Below are 14,129 nucleotides of genomic sequence, written 5' to 3' on the forward strand. Positions count from 1 at the left end.
CATCTGGAGATCCACGTGTACAACAGATAGAACAACTGGCGGAAAAGCAAATGAAGAGCGTTTTACACGCACGTTTTTTGGAAAACTGCAGGGCGGAGAATGTCATACCTAAAGGTCTACGCCTGAAGCTGAAAGTGAATGTGGGAAACGATAGATATAGTGCCGAGCTTCAAGAAGCAATTAACAGCCTCTTGGTGAAGGTAAGCGGAGAAATTTGTGACAGGGTACGTGACTGTCAACAACAGCGAGCTCAGGAGATTGGCAGGCAGATGGAAACTCTGAGAAGTGAGTTAAAAAATAAGATGAGCAATGATAAACTTTTTAACGTTGATGAAAAAATCCACCACCGGATAGAACAGAAAAAACACGTTATCGTCAGTCAACATGAAAAGAAGCTGTCTCATTTTATTGACAATAGAAACAAAAATCGCACGTCTAATAACGATAAAGATGAGATTCGTGTTGAACTACAATCTAATAACACATCAAAACGGAGACGCAATGGAAAGAAGACCGAAACAAAATCAACAAAAACCAACAAAAATACTTTCGGCAGAAGAACTAGCAAGCAGATTTCGAAAGCTAAGGATGAATCTACTCATCAAATGTCAAAAAACATGAAAACCCCGGGCCCACAGAAAACCTACGCAGAGGCCGTGAAAACCGGGGCAACACTGCAGGAGGACGTGAAGACTGGGACAACACTGCAGGAGACAGTGCAGAACCTAGTGAAGGCAGTTACGAGTGTGGCAGCACTGCTGGAGGGAAGGGCCGACAAGGCAGAAAACGACAAAGGCGCTTCATCCGGGCCCCGGACAAAAAATCCTGGAGAAAAACGAAACGGCGGTTACAGAAAATACGGAAAGGAAAGGAGACAGTATTAAACTTATCGAGTAAAAAACTTACAGACGATGACTACATACTTCTAGGTAAGGGGTTAAAATTTTGCCCGAAAACTAACTCGCATGATAAGCTTAAATTAGCAGAAAACATTTTTAAATTCAATCGCAGGCTTCGACTAAAGGAATATTTTGCTTCAAAAATAATAAATGACAGCGAATGCGAGAGCGATGATAACAATGCAGAAACAGATAATTATCATGGTCTTCCATTCTACAATAAATCTCAGTCATCTTTTACTCCTCCAGCTGGTCGCGATATGTACTTAGACTTTTATATAACAGCTGTTACTGAAGAAATATTACAGAATTGTAACAAGAAAAGACGATATAGTAATATTTCAAAAACTGAACTAGATTCGCCCAGAAAATTATCTCAAGATGAATCGATTGTTATCAAGAAAGCTGACAAATCTAATACAATTGTTATAATGAATACGGAGGATTACAAGAAAGAGATTCTGAGGCAACTTAGTGATGGTAAATATTATGAAAAACATAAACAAGATCCTAAAGATAATGTTCTTAAGAATATATCTACATGTATTGAAAGTATAGAAGAAACAAATAGTAATGTAACTAAGGAATTTGACGTGTTTCCAGAGTCTGTTAGAACTCCAGTATTTTACGTGCTGCCGAAAATACATAAGGCTCCCGACAGCAATCTACCGCTAAATTATCCCGGGCGACCCAATGTGTCGGCATGCAGCTCGCCCACGGAGAACATTTCAAAATATCTTGATTATATACTCAAACCGCACATGATAAACTTACCGTCTTATATTAAAGACACAACTGACTTTATTGAAAAGATTAAAAGTTTCAAATTCAAGAGTGAGGCTACTTATTTAGTGACACTAGATGTTTCTTCTCTATACACAAACATACCGCACAGCGACGGAATAGACGCATGTAAATATTTTTTGGACGAGCATTGCCATGGAAGATTGAAAAGTGACGATGTCGCAAAACTCATTAAACTTGTTCTGCAAAATAATTATTTCAAATTTGATGAAAATTTTTATCTCCAAAAAATGGGTACATCGATGGGCAGCTCAATGGCACCATCATACGGATCGTTATTTATGGGAAAATTTGAACAAGACTTCCTTAGAAATCGAGATATACAACCGACACTTTGGCTGCGTTTCCTGGATGATATTTTTATGGTGTGGGATCATTCCTTGGAAGAACTAGAACTTTTCATCAGAGAGTTAAACAGTTTTCATCCTGACATAAAGTTTACGCATACTATTTCACAAGATTCGCTCTCGTTTCTGGATGTAAATATATCCAAGGGAGAGAATTTATGTGTCGAAACTAACATATATGTGAAAGAAACAAATGACCACCAGTACTTGGACTATACATCATGTCATCCCAAACAATGTAAGAACGGTATTCCGTATAGTCAAGCAAAACGCTATAGACGTATAATATCAGATGATGACAAGTTCAAACATTCATTATCACAGCTTCGTGAATTCTTCCTTGACAGAGGTTACCCGCATGATGTGTTAGACCGTGCCTTTCAAAAAGTAGTCAATATATCTCAGCAAGAAGCTTTACAGACTCAAGTTGGGGACAAAAATAGTGTAATTCCTTTTACTATTGTGTATGATCCAGCGCTTCCACGTATTGGTAACACTATTAATAAATACTGGAGTATTTTGAACCTATCAAAAAGCTTTACAACTAAATCCGTTTATGAGAACTTTAAACCTGTTGTTGCCTATAGACGTCCGAAAAATTTACAAGACTATTTGATAAGTTCAGAGTTCAATAAGCAAAGTGATAAACTTTATCTCTCACAGAGATGTAATGGTAGCCGATGTTCGCATTGTACCAAGATCGAAACAGGTTCAGAATTTACCAGTCAAATGACTGGTCAAGCATACAGTTTACATCATAACGTAAACTGTAAAAGTAACATTTTTACTGTGTAATTTATTTGATTACTTGCAAAAGCTGTGACAAACAGTATGTGGGACAAACTAAGCAACCTGTATCAAAACGCATGAACAGTCACCGATTTGATATTAATAGTTTTACTGACCCTACTTTTTCCTCAATGGTTGCATCACATTTCAATTTACGAGATCATTGCTTAAAGGACTTTTCTTTTATGCCTATTGATGTTGTAAGAAATGACATTGATCGTCTCTGCAAAGAAACAGTGTGGATACATAAACTGAAAACGCTCTATCCAGATGGTTTAAATTCTAAAGTTTTATTTGATATTAATTGACCAATTAACTAATTGTATTGATCTACATATATAGATATGTAATGCTGAGTATATCATTGTTTTTTCCTATTTCTGTTTTTTACTAAGTTATGGCATAATTATTAAGGAAGAAATAAATACTGCATGTTAGTTAACAGTAAAAGAAATAATGATAATAGAATAAATAGGGATAAAAGCAAAAACCCATAAAAATTTGAGGGCTAAGTGCTAAATGGTTGTAACTGGTATGTAGTATTAGAAGGAGATTAAACTGTTTCATAGCAAGCCCAGTCTTCTGTAAGTCTAGGAATATGATTTAAAATAATAATAGGATTTTCTGTTAGAATTTGTTGCTTGCTTCTTTTAGTTTCTATGACTACAGTAAATTCATTGTAACTAGTACTGACAATTATGCTGGGAATAACAAAATAATTGGATTGTTATAGTGATATACTGTCTCATAAACAACTGAATAAATGTCGGCTGTAAAACTTGATTACTGATTTTTATTTATTATAACAATAGAATATGTTGGGGATCAATACACATAAATGAATTAATAGTGAGGTATTAACTCTTTAAAGGTCCATTACTAAGGGAAAGTGAGTTGGCAATTTTTTTCATAGCCAGTGCATAGACTTCTGCAAGACACTAAATAATGAAGATTGGCAGGTCAAAATTTACAGAAGGTCTTTGGAACTCAAGGGAATGTATGTGTATTATGTTGAAATTTCAATGAATCGACAGAATGACCCCCCAGGTCTTTTTAACTTTCTTCATACTTCATAGAAAAATAATTGTACATATACTGCGATTTATTTCGAATTTCTACATACCAACTTTCATTTTCCAATAAAATGAAATAGTTTCTGTGCTTTTTAAAAGAAATTAAAATGTTCACTTTCCTTAGTATTGGACCTTTAATGAGATATGAGAAAGATTGTGTATTCCGCATCAGACTTGTTCCGTAACATCCTGGCATCTTACGTCTTCCATCACTGGTGTGGAGACATATTGATTTTGTGCGGCCATCTGTTGTGTGTCTGTTTGTCTGTCTGTATGTTGCAAAGTTTGTCAACTTTTCTGACACCACAAAGGATGTACACCAAACTTAACAAAAATGATCATTGTCAAGCCTGAGGTTGTGGGGCGTGTTGTCTGCATGTTCTGGTCCATTGATTTTCAGAAGAGTTATGGCCCATGATTCCTTGAATTTTATGATAATTTGACCATTTCTCTTGCATTATTGCATGGATTACCACCAAATATATCAGGAATGATCAATGCCAAGCCTAATTTTGCACATTTTTTCCTGTTTAGTGATTTTCAGTGGAGTTCTGGCCATTGATTTGTATTATTTTGCCTGGTCTGCGCAATTGCTGCAATGCCATAAGGATGAATTATATCAAAGTTCATTAAAGTGATCATTGCCTGGCTTAGTTGTGCATATCCTGTAGCTTAGTTGTGCATATCCTGTAGATATTCTGGTTCAGTAATTTTCAGTGGAGTTAAGGCTCTTTATTCATCAAATTTTATGATGTTTTGGCAACTTTTCATACACCATTGCGTAGATTGCAGGAGTTATCAATGCCAAGCCTTAGTTATGCATGTCATTGGCATGTTCTGGTTCAGTGATTTTCAACAGGGTTTTGGCCCTTGATTTGTTGTATTTTAGTGTTTACTCTTCTTGCTTTGTTCTAGTTAAAACTGTTATAAATTCAATAAAATAGCTCCATTGTGCTGCACACAGACCACTGAAGTTTTAAAAGGGGAAAGCCCTTTCAAAGAACTTATTCATGAGTGAGCAAATTAATCGTCAAAAAAACTTGGTGGGTTACTAAGCTTCTGAAATCGAGGGTATCAGTTTTAAACATTGCTGTAAGTTATTTAACAGTGTACCTACATGGACAAAAAACCCTTGTGACATATGGTCTAACTGTATAACGCTAAGTTGATCTCCCACATCTATCCCCATTGAAGGAGACAAGAAAAATGGCCATATCCATATATTTATTATATGTATGAAAAAATGTTTTTGAGGAGTTCAGGATGCTTGACCTCACCTCATTTCAAGGTAGAGGAGAATCTGCAGCCGCAACTTATTTTTGATATGAATGAAGTACAGAGCTAGACACCAGCTAGTCTATATATCAGGAAAATTACCATCCATGGAACAACCAATCAATGGTTTACAATGATGCAATGAGGCAATAACTGGACTATAATCCTATGGCTGTTTTTGCCATTAAAACTTAAGGCAATTCTACAGACATTGATCATGTTGGCATACAATGTTCTCAAGCAGAAAACTCACCCAATTTCATGTACTGTAAAATCTTATTTTTAGCTCATCTGATTTTTGGGGAAAAAAATGATGACTTATTGTCAGCACTTGATTGGCATTGGCGTTGTCTGGTTAAGTTTTATGTTTAGGTCAGCTTTTCTCCTAAACTATCAAAGCTATTGCTTTAAAACTTGCAACACTTGTTCAAAATCAATAGCTGACTCTGTACAGCAAGAAACGTAACTCCATCCTGCTTTTTGCAAGAATTATGGCCCCGTTTTAGACTTAGAAAATATCAGATTTCTTGGTTAAGTTTTGTGTTTAGCTCAACTTTTCTCCTTAACTCTCAACGTTATTGCTTTAAAACTTGAAGCAGTTATTCACCATTAAAAGCTGACTGTGCACAGCAAGTACAGTAACTCTACATTGCTTTTTGCAAGAATTATGGCCCCTTTTGGACACAGAAAGTCTATTATACAGAGACAAAAAAATCAGATGAGCATCTGCACCAGCAAGGTGGTGCTCTTGTGTTGGCATTGTGGCAGGAGATTGTCATCAATTTGTGCATCTCAAAACTACTTGTATGGGAATTGTATGTTTATGTACGAAATCTGTGAAATATTGTCTACCATTAATAATAATGATTTGATAGTATTATGGTATACGTTTTGTGGGACATGAAACCTTCCTAAAATCTTGACAAAAAATTTAACATGTGCTCCTTTTTCAAATTGTACAATAATTATCAATGACAGTGGGATAGAGGCATATGGGCACAAATACTAAAGAGCACAAGTGTAATCAGCAAAGTTTTACTTGCAAGTTTATATGTGCAGGTCTGGGTCTACTGCTACATCAGTGGCAACAAGGACATCTGTTGCAAATCACTTGTATCAATGCTCATTGAGGACAACAGACAACCAGCCCACTCTCATCACACTCTGGTATTCAAGTTTCATTATAGACTAGCTACTAGTCTGATAATAAGTTTTTTTTATATACTAATGTATTTCCTTGTCAGATATCTTTCATTTATAGATAGCTCCCTGTTTATAGACTGCTCCCTTTTGAATATCTGGCTGTATTATCAGACTAGTAAAAAGCGAATTTCTCTCTTGGCTTTGATTGACGTTTATAACATTTTAACTGCCCATGCCAAATTGATGGAATTCACTGATAGCACTGCTGGTCAGTAATTTATTGACATAACGGCTTATCCACAACCCCCACTTTATACATAGCAGATGTTTGAAATGTTTCATTCATTCATGATAAAAGAAAGATTTTTTTCTTAGATTTTCTTAGATTCTTGATTGGAGTATAATGTTGGATGTTTATAATTGGAGTATAATATTTTGATGTTTATAATTGGATGTTTATAATTGGAGTATAATATTTTGATGTTTATAATTGGAGTATAATCTTTTTATGTTTATAATGTTGCATTTTTTGCATTATGGCTTCTGGAACTACACCATCTAAAACTTATGTGTCAATTCAATTTACACCGACTACTAAAAAATTAATTTGTTTAATATGTGGCAAGAAGGAAGTAAATGATAAGTATCGTGTGAAATTGTTTAAGAGTAGTAGAAAATCAGAGGCATGTTCATTGATTGAACGGCTTTTGGATATATCAATTTCTGAAGATCAATGTGTAAATAGTGTATGCCAAAACTGCTTTAGAAGCATATCAACTTTGAAAGTTAAACTACAAACACACAAGGAAAACTATGAACAAACTATTTTGAAGCTTCAAAAAACGCATGGAAGAGTTAGTAAAAAAAGACTTCCCTTTGAGAATGTTCAGCCGGTGACAAACACTAAAAAGCCAAACACAGATAGTAAGGATTCTCAAGCCTCAAATGTAAGTATATTTTTACATGTATTTAATGTTTTACTTTATTAAAATACTCGTTGTATTACTTCACTCTATAGTAGTTGCTGTAGACTGGTCTCGGTCCTTACATTTGCTAGTCATAGTCTCTTCTCATATTACTTCCCTCATAGTTATAACATGGTTACCTTTACCAATCATTACTCAATACATGTTAAAGGGACAACTGGGTAAAAAATTAAAAATGAAATAAAATGAAAATTAATTTCTGATGACATGCAGTAAAACACTTAATTATTGTATAGCTTGCCGGTCTGTAATTCCGACGTTGGGCGATAAGTTTTACTGTTTACCAGGAAGCATTTAAGAAAGTATTTTATTTTTAAATGAAAAACATTAAAATTACTTTTCTAAAGTCATAAAATGATTACGAAAGAGAGACAAGACAATTTAAGTTACTTACATAATCAGATTACTATTTTTGTATTATTATTATTATTATTATTATTATTATTATTATTATTATTATTATTATACCAGATTTATATCACTTACAGGAAGACCTTCTGTCTCAATGTGATTCCGAAAAGCAGTTGCAAAAGGCTATCAACATTGTTGTAACAACGATTCAACAGGAAATGAAATGCTTGTGTTCCAAAGAAAACAAGACAATTCTGCGCTCAAAAACTGAGGATGAATTATCAGCATTTTCATGGTCATTACTTAGTGAGGAAATGAACAAAACTGCACCAGTATTTTGGCAAATATTGCAAAAATCTGCATACAATCCAAGGCAGTCTCTGTTAAACAAAACAAAAACAGAAACATATAATATACCAGGGATAGGCAGTGTAGCTTGCAAACTGGTGTCCTTATACAATAGAGAATTAAATGCTGTGCAAAGGATGAACAGCCTTTGTCTTCTGCGAGGAGGTGCTAAGAAGTCGGCATTCAGACGACTTAATGCAACCAATGATTGTCTGGGATACCAATCAACACTTCTAATGGCTGACCAATTTGGTTTAAGGTGGGAAAGTGACTTAAAAAAGTGGGTGAAGCAAGTGGACTCTGATCGAAAGAAAGAAGCCAGACTGCTGAACAGAATAACCAGCCTTGAAGAAGATTCAATGTTCATAGAATTTGATGATCCAGTTGAGTCGGTCCACACTCTTTTTATGGCAGAAAACCTAAAGGCTGAAATGTCAAATTTGAGATCCACAATGCACAGTGGATATTATTTTGTAGGAGATAATGTCGACATGAAAACCAAAGTTAGACAAATGACTCTTACAAACCAGAACAAAGATCATCATATGTATCAAGTATGTGCCTACAAAAACAGAATTTCTGGAAATGATCTTGATAATACAAAACCCATTGATGATATCGAGAATGTAAAGTTCGAAAGATTTCTTCCAGATGACAGTGACAAAGTGAAGTTGAAAGATGAACTGTCTCTTTTTATAGCATGGCAGTGGACACAGAGTATACCAGTTTTTAAGCCATATCAAGCTGTACTGCCGAAATACATTAATCATCCGTACATTCAGCAGACATGCAAGAAAACAGAAAAAGTGAGTATTGCCGTTTGCATAATTAAAATAATGAAAGAAGTATTTTGCATTCCCAGGCCCTGTCCCAAGTGATTTGATTCTATACTTAATATTTCTGCTATTACATATATATTTACTATATCTATCAAAAAAATCTCAATTTGAACTTTAGTAGAAAATGTCCGTATTTATTTAATTCCGCTGATTCAATATATCATTAAAATAAGCATTTTTTCACATTTAAGATAAACATGGGAGTTCTGATGAAGAATGAACAATATAATGAAGATATGACAGACATCTGTACTTTCGTGAACCAGTTTGTACCAGGTATGTGTTATTTTTTATTTTTTTTTTGAAATACTGTTGAAAAACGGCGTTAAACAAACAAAACAAACAAACAAACATATTTAAAAGAAATACATGATTTGACTGTAGCTTAGATTACATATAAAATACTGTCAAAAACTACAGCAAGCAAATACCTGAATATGTGTCATATAGCAACAACTATTGACCCACAATATATATAAGGAGTCATGAAATAATTATGTATTTTAAGCAATATCATAAGTAATATTTATATGTTACACAGACTATTCCTTTCATTAATGAGCAGGTGATGATGACTCGACAGAAAAACCAGAAAAAATCCTCAGCGGAGGTGATTACCTGACATTCGAACGTCATAAACAGGCTCAATCAGCAAAGCGAAATGGACGTACACCTATGAAAAGAATGGAAGGCCTTGTGCCAAAAATGGAAGAGTTCCATAACCAGGCTGAGTTCTTACAGGTAACGTACATGTAGTTTTCTGTATTTATCTAATACATGAACATTTTATTTTCTCAATGCTCATAATAATATTATCGCGGAATTCATTGTAATGTTACGGTAAAATTCATGGTAATGTTATGGCCGAATTCATGGTGAAGTTATGGCCGAATTCATGGAAATGTTAAGGCTGAATTCAATATTATCAGTAATTTTTATCAATCTAAATTCTGTTAAGTCTACTGAATTTTAATTTGTAACACAACAAGCCTTCATTTATTTCAGTAAGAGTAGAAAGATAAATAACACTGTTAATTTATTTTTAAAAAACGCATGTAAGAGATTTCGTATTTTGTTTTAACAGGTAATATGGAAAATACTATACTCCACTGCCTCATCAAAGGACACTGGTACACTCTATGCTGCAAGAAATTCGATCAATGCTAAAAACGTGTCAAAGGATCCTGCAGCAAACTACTATGGCAGTTCAGAATTGATTGATAAATATACAAAAGCATATATAATATGTGCTGCACTCCATCATTTCGAGATGGATAACCTTGAGTCACACCCAAAGAAAAATGAGTATCTTGGCAGGATTGGTAATGAAGAAGAAATGAAAAATTTCATTCTAAGTAATGCAAAAGTTGTAGTGGAAACATTTACAAATTTGGATTTTCCAAAAATACCACCGACTGGGTATCAAAGTAACAATATAAAGTGCCCCGACTGTGGTAAAAAATATCTGCAAATAGAGTCGCTCAGAAAGCATGAACTGGAAGTGCATAGTCGTGATCGTGAGGATACCACAGTGACAAAACCAAAAGTAGGAGCAGACGATGATTGTGTATTTAATTACACAAAAGTAAGCATGACCTTAGGCCTTTTAAAACTAAATCATGATAATGCAATAAGGATGGGTGACGGTGAGCGCATAATAAGACTGGACAAAATTTTCTATTTGTTCTACAAGGCTTTCAATTGCACTAAATATGCATATGGCATGTTGGAAACTTTGTTGCAAACTAAGGTCTTGCTGAGTGAAAGGCATGCACAACGCCTGGTATGGAACAGGACAGTCAATAACGCTGGTGAAATTGACACAAATTTGCCAAATGATCTAGACATTGAGCATTGCAATAAGGTGTTTAAAGATGAAGCCCATAGTTATCGTGGAACTTTTACAGAAAAGGTTGTTTCTCGAGTAAGTAGGAGTGCATTAAAAACAGATGAAGTATTGAAGAACTTTGACAAAATTTCAGGTGTAGTTAGACCATCAGGAAAACATACACCAGGGGATGTGGAAGATGATATATTGTCTTTAGTTGTCCAGTTTTCTGATAGAAACTTATTCAGTAAAATTTCTGGAAGGAAGCACAGTGCATTTCAGAACTTCAGCTCTGATCAGTTGGCATTAGAAATGCATGACTTTAGAGACTGGCTTTCTAGAAGTATGAGAAAAATAGCTAAAAAACATTTCTATCAATATTGAGATTTAGACATAAATCAGAATTAAAGAGATAAAGCTTCTTTAAGCTGATAAAATCACTTTCCAGAGATAAGTTTTCAATAGGCAGATGCAACTTGTAAATACCGCTGATAATGCAATTGTTGTGGGATATTGGGGAAGGCAAAAATGAAAATTAACAATTATTTAATTAAACCTGTGGATGTATTAAGTTCTTGAAATACATTTCATTTCATTGAACATTTTTGTTATTGCATGAATTTATTTTGTTGTTTCATTATTCTTTCAAGTTCAGTTTGCTAACTGTCATTAAAAAGATATGTTTCAGTTGTTATGTCCTTATTAGCTCATTATTACCATTAACCTTCATCAGATGAATATTCGAGCAATTGCGGTTTTCGTAAGCGATGTTCTTCAATGTCACTGTCACTACTATATCCTTCACTTAAACATTGTAGATTTTCAGTTTCAATATCATTGTCTAGAAAGTACATCATTTTATCGTAAACATTAGAACTATTCATTGGGCATTTAAGTTCACAGCTACAAATGTCTGCATTATCACATGAGCACATACAGATGCATTGCAAGGCGCATATGTCACAGCAGTCATGTTTAATTATCTGTGTTGTCTGATATTTGTCTTCAAATGGCTGTAACAATGTTTTCCTTCTGCATACTTTCGCTTTCACATATTCTTTCATGTCCTGACTGATGTTTTTACTTGAAAGACACCTTTTATAGTTCATAATGATGGCATGACATTGCTCATTTTCTTGTCTGCCCGCTCTGCCAGACTCTTGCAAATAGTCATCTAAATCATTGCAGGCCCCATAATGGATGACTGTACTGACCCCTTTCACATCTAAGCCCATACTAAATGATGTACTACATAACACAATTCTGATATGTCCGTCTGGGTTCTGATAAGATTCAGCAATGGACTCTTTCACCTCCTCATCAGTTTTTTAAATGGTACATGTCAAAAAGTCGATTTCGATCATCATTGCTCTTGGTTTCATCGTAATTTACATACCCGTCTCTTCCAAGTGAGGTTGCTAAATGTTCGAAAACATCGGAGATATGCTCAATCTTCCTAAAAAATATTATCATTCGTGGAGTTTTAGGTCCCTCAAATCTAAGTATATGAACCAACCAATCAAAGTCTTTATTTATGTCACTCCGTGTTCTGGTAGTTTCAAATACCCAATATTTAATATTTGGCTTATTTGGGGTCACTGTCAACTGAAATGTCTTGTCGCTCATGCAGAGATCTTTAAGAATAATATCCTTCACTGTCTTAGAAGCTGTGGCAGTTAGTGCAACAACAGGAACAGTTGGCCCGGCCAATGACCTCAATTCATCCAAACAGCCATAAAATGGCCTGTAAGCATTCTGTTTTCTTGTTTGTCGCCTTTACCACTAAAAATGAAATGAAATTCATTATCAATTAATAAGACTTTATACTATATATCCAACAATATTTGTTAAACAAACCAAACATGAACATTTGTCAGTGATCATCTTTTATGCATGCAGTCAATAAAATAAGCTGATTGAAAGAGAAATTCTTATCTATGGTCTTTACATCTGATTATAAATAATACTGAATAGTCATTATCCAGTAGAACTTCGCCATATTACATAGGTTACACTTCACAGCCAAAAATTGCTAAAACTTCTATTTTGCTTAATTAAAACAACCCCTAAGACTTACTAGTACTATAAAATTTCCCGACAGGCATATTTTTTCTAGTGATTCGCTTATATTAACATGAATTTCAATAATTTTATATCATTCATTAATTTAATTAAAGATGAAGTATTTTTACAACATTGTAAATTAATTATAAATTAAAATACAATATTTTACACTGTACTTACAACTTCTTGATGCAGTGGGCTTCATCAATAAATATGACTTTCAAAAACCTCTTTTTAGAAAGTGATGTGACCAGTGCACGACTGTGTAGCAATATTGTCTCAGGACTTGCAAATATGAGCTCATATTGTCCATTCTCAATGTCATAATAAACATGCCTTCCTTTTTGTTCATTATCTTTGAAATAGATTGCTTTGATGTTTTTCTTTGTCAACTTTTCCACCTGTGCATTCATAAGGGCAGTTAATGGTGAAACAACTAAACATGTGCATTCTTTATCTTTGTTCTCCATGTATTGAAACATGAATGGAGCCATCTCAAATATTAAGCTTTTTCCACTTCCTGTGGGAGAACATAATAATGCATCATTTCCATTCACATACTGTTCAATTACTGCCCTTTGATTTTCTCTTAATTCACTATATCCATTTTTTTGTAAAGCAAATGCAACTGCACTATCAAATCTATCCATAATTTTGGTAAATACAGTATCTATTTATCACATAAAATCATAATGCAATGGTCAGTAATTCCATATCTACTACACTGTAAATTCTCATAAAATACCTTGTAGTTCTAAAGAGGGGATCCAGATGTTATCATCTCTGTTATGCAAACCAGTATAAACAGCAGCACGGGCCACTTATCACTTGACCACTATCTTTTGACACTTGATTGATAACACCGCAGAATTCTGAGGAGTAAATTTTCGCTTTATACCAGTCCTTACATTCGGCAGCAAGAAAAGGTAACCATGTTATAACTATGAAGGGAAGTAATCTGACATAAAATATGAGAAGAGACTATGACTGGCAAATGTAAGGACTGGGACCAGTCTAGTTTCATTACTACAGTTCATTTGAGCCGCGCCATGAGAAAACCAACATAGTGCGTTTGCGACCATCATGGATCCAGACCAGCTTGTGCATCCACGCAGTCTGGTCAGGATCCATGCTGTTCACTTTCAAAGCCTATTGCAATTAGAGAAACCATTAGCGAACAGCATGGATCCCGACCAGACTGCGCAGATGTGCAGGCTGGTCTGGATCCATGCTGGTCGCAAACGCATTATGTTGGTTTTCTCATGGCGCAGCTCATTTGAACCATATATCCTGAGGGATAATCTAAAAACAACTATCTAGGACAGCAGATGGCAATTTCTTCAGTTAATTGAGAATCAAAGATTGAGATAACATTTCTATAGA

The 14,129-nt window shown here is 34.6% G+C and overlaps 4 protein-coding genes across 4 annotated transcripts in view; 3 read left to right on the forward strand and 1 right to left on the reverse strand.

Moving 5' to 3' along the window:
* The window catches only part of LOC123564525 (uncharacterized), a 79,958-nt gene that overhangs the window by 10,446 nt on the left and 55,383 nt on the right, over positions 1-14,129 (forward strand). The window lies entirely within an intron of this gene.
* On the forward strand, positions 1,331-2,845 carry LOC128549717 (uncharacterized). Its single transcript, XM_053527114.1, has one exon. It carries the CDS (start codon positions 1,331-1,333, stop codon positions 2,843-2,845), a length of 1,515 nt encoding a protein of 504 aa, XP_053383089.1.
* Positions 6,368-11,364, forward strand: LOC123560778 (uncharacterized). The gene is made up of 5 exons (XM_053537153.1): positions 6,368-7,277; positions 7,805-8,821; positions 9,046-9,130; positions 9,420-9,595; positions 9,939-11,364. Exons 1-5 carry the CDS (start codon positions 6,867-6,869, stop codon positions 11,064-11,066), a joined length of 2,817 nt encoding a protein of 938 aa, XP_053393128.1. The 5' UTR covers positions 6,368-6,866; the 3' UTR covers positions 11,067-11,364.
* Positions 12,398-13,396, reverse strand: LOC123566281 (ATP-dependent DNA helicase RecQ-like). Its single transcript, XM_045360230.2, has 2 exons — positions 12,927-13,396; positions 12,398-12,464 (listed from the first exon to the last, which is right to left on the reverse strand). The coding sequence occupies exons 1-2, from the start codon at positions 13,394-13,396 to the stop codon at positions 12,398-12,400; spliced, it is 537 nt and encodes a 178-aa protein (XP_045216165.2).

Source organism: Mercenaria mercenaria, chromosome 2 (assembly GCF_021730395.1).
Source record: "Mercenaria mercenaria strain notata chromosome 2, MADL_Memer_1, whole genome shotgun sequence".
NCBI lineage: Eukaryota > Metazoa > Mollusca > Bivalvia > Venerida > Veneridae > Mercenaria > Mercenaria mercenaria.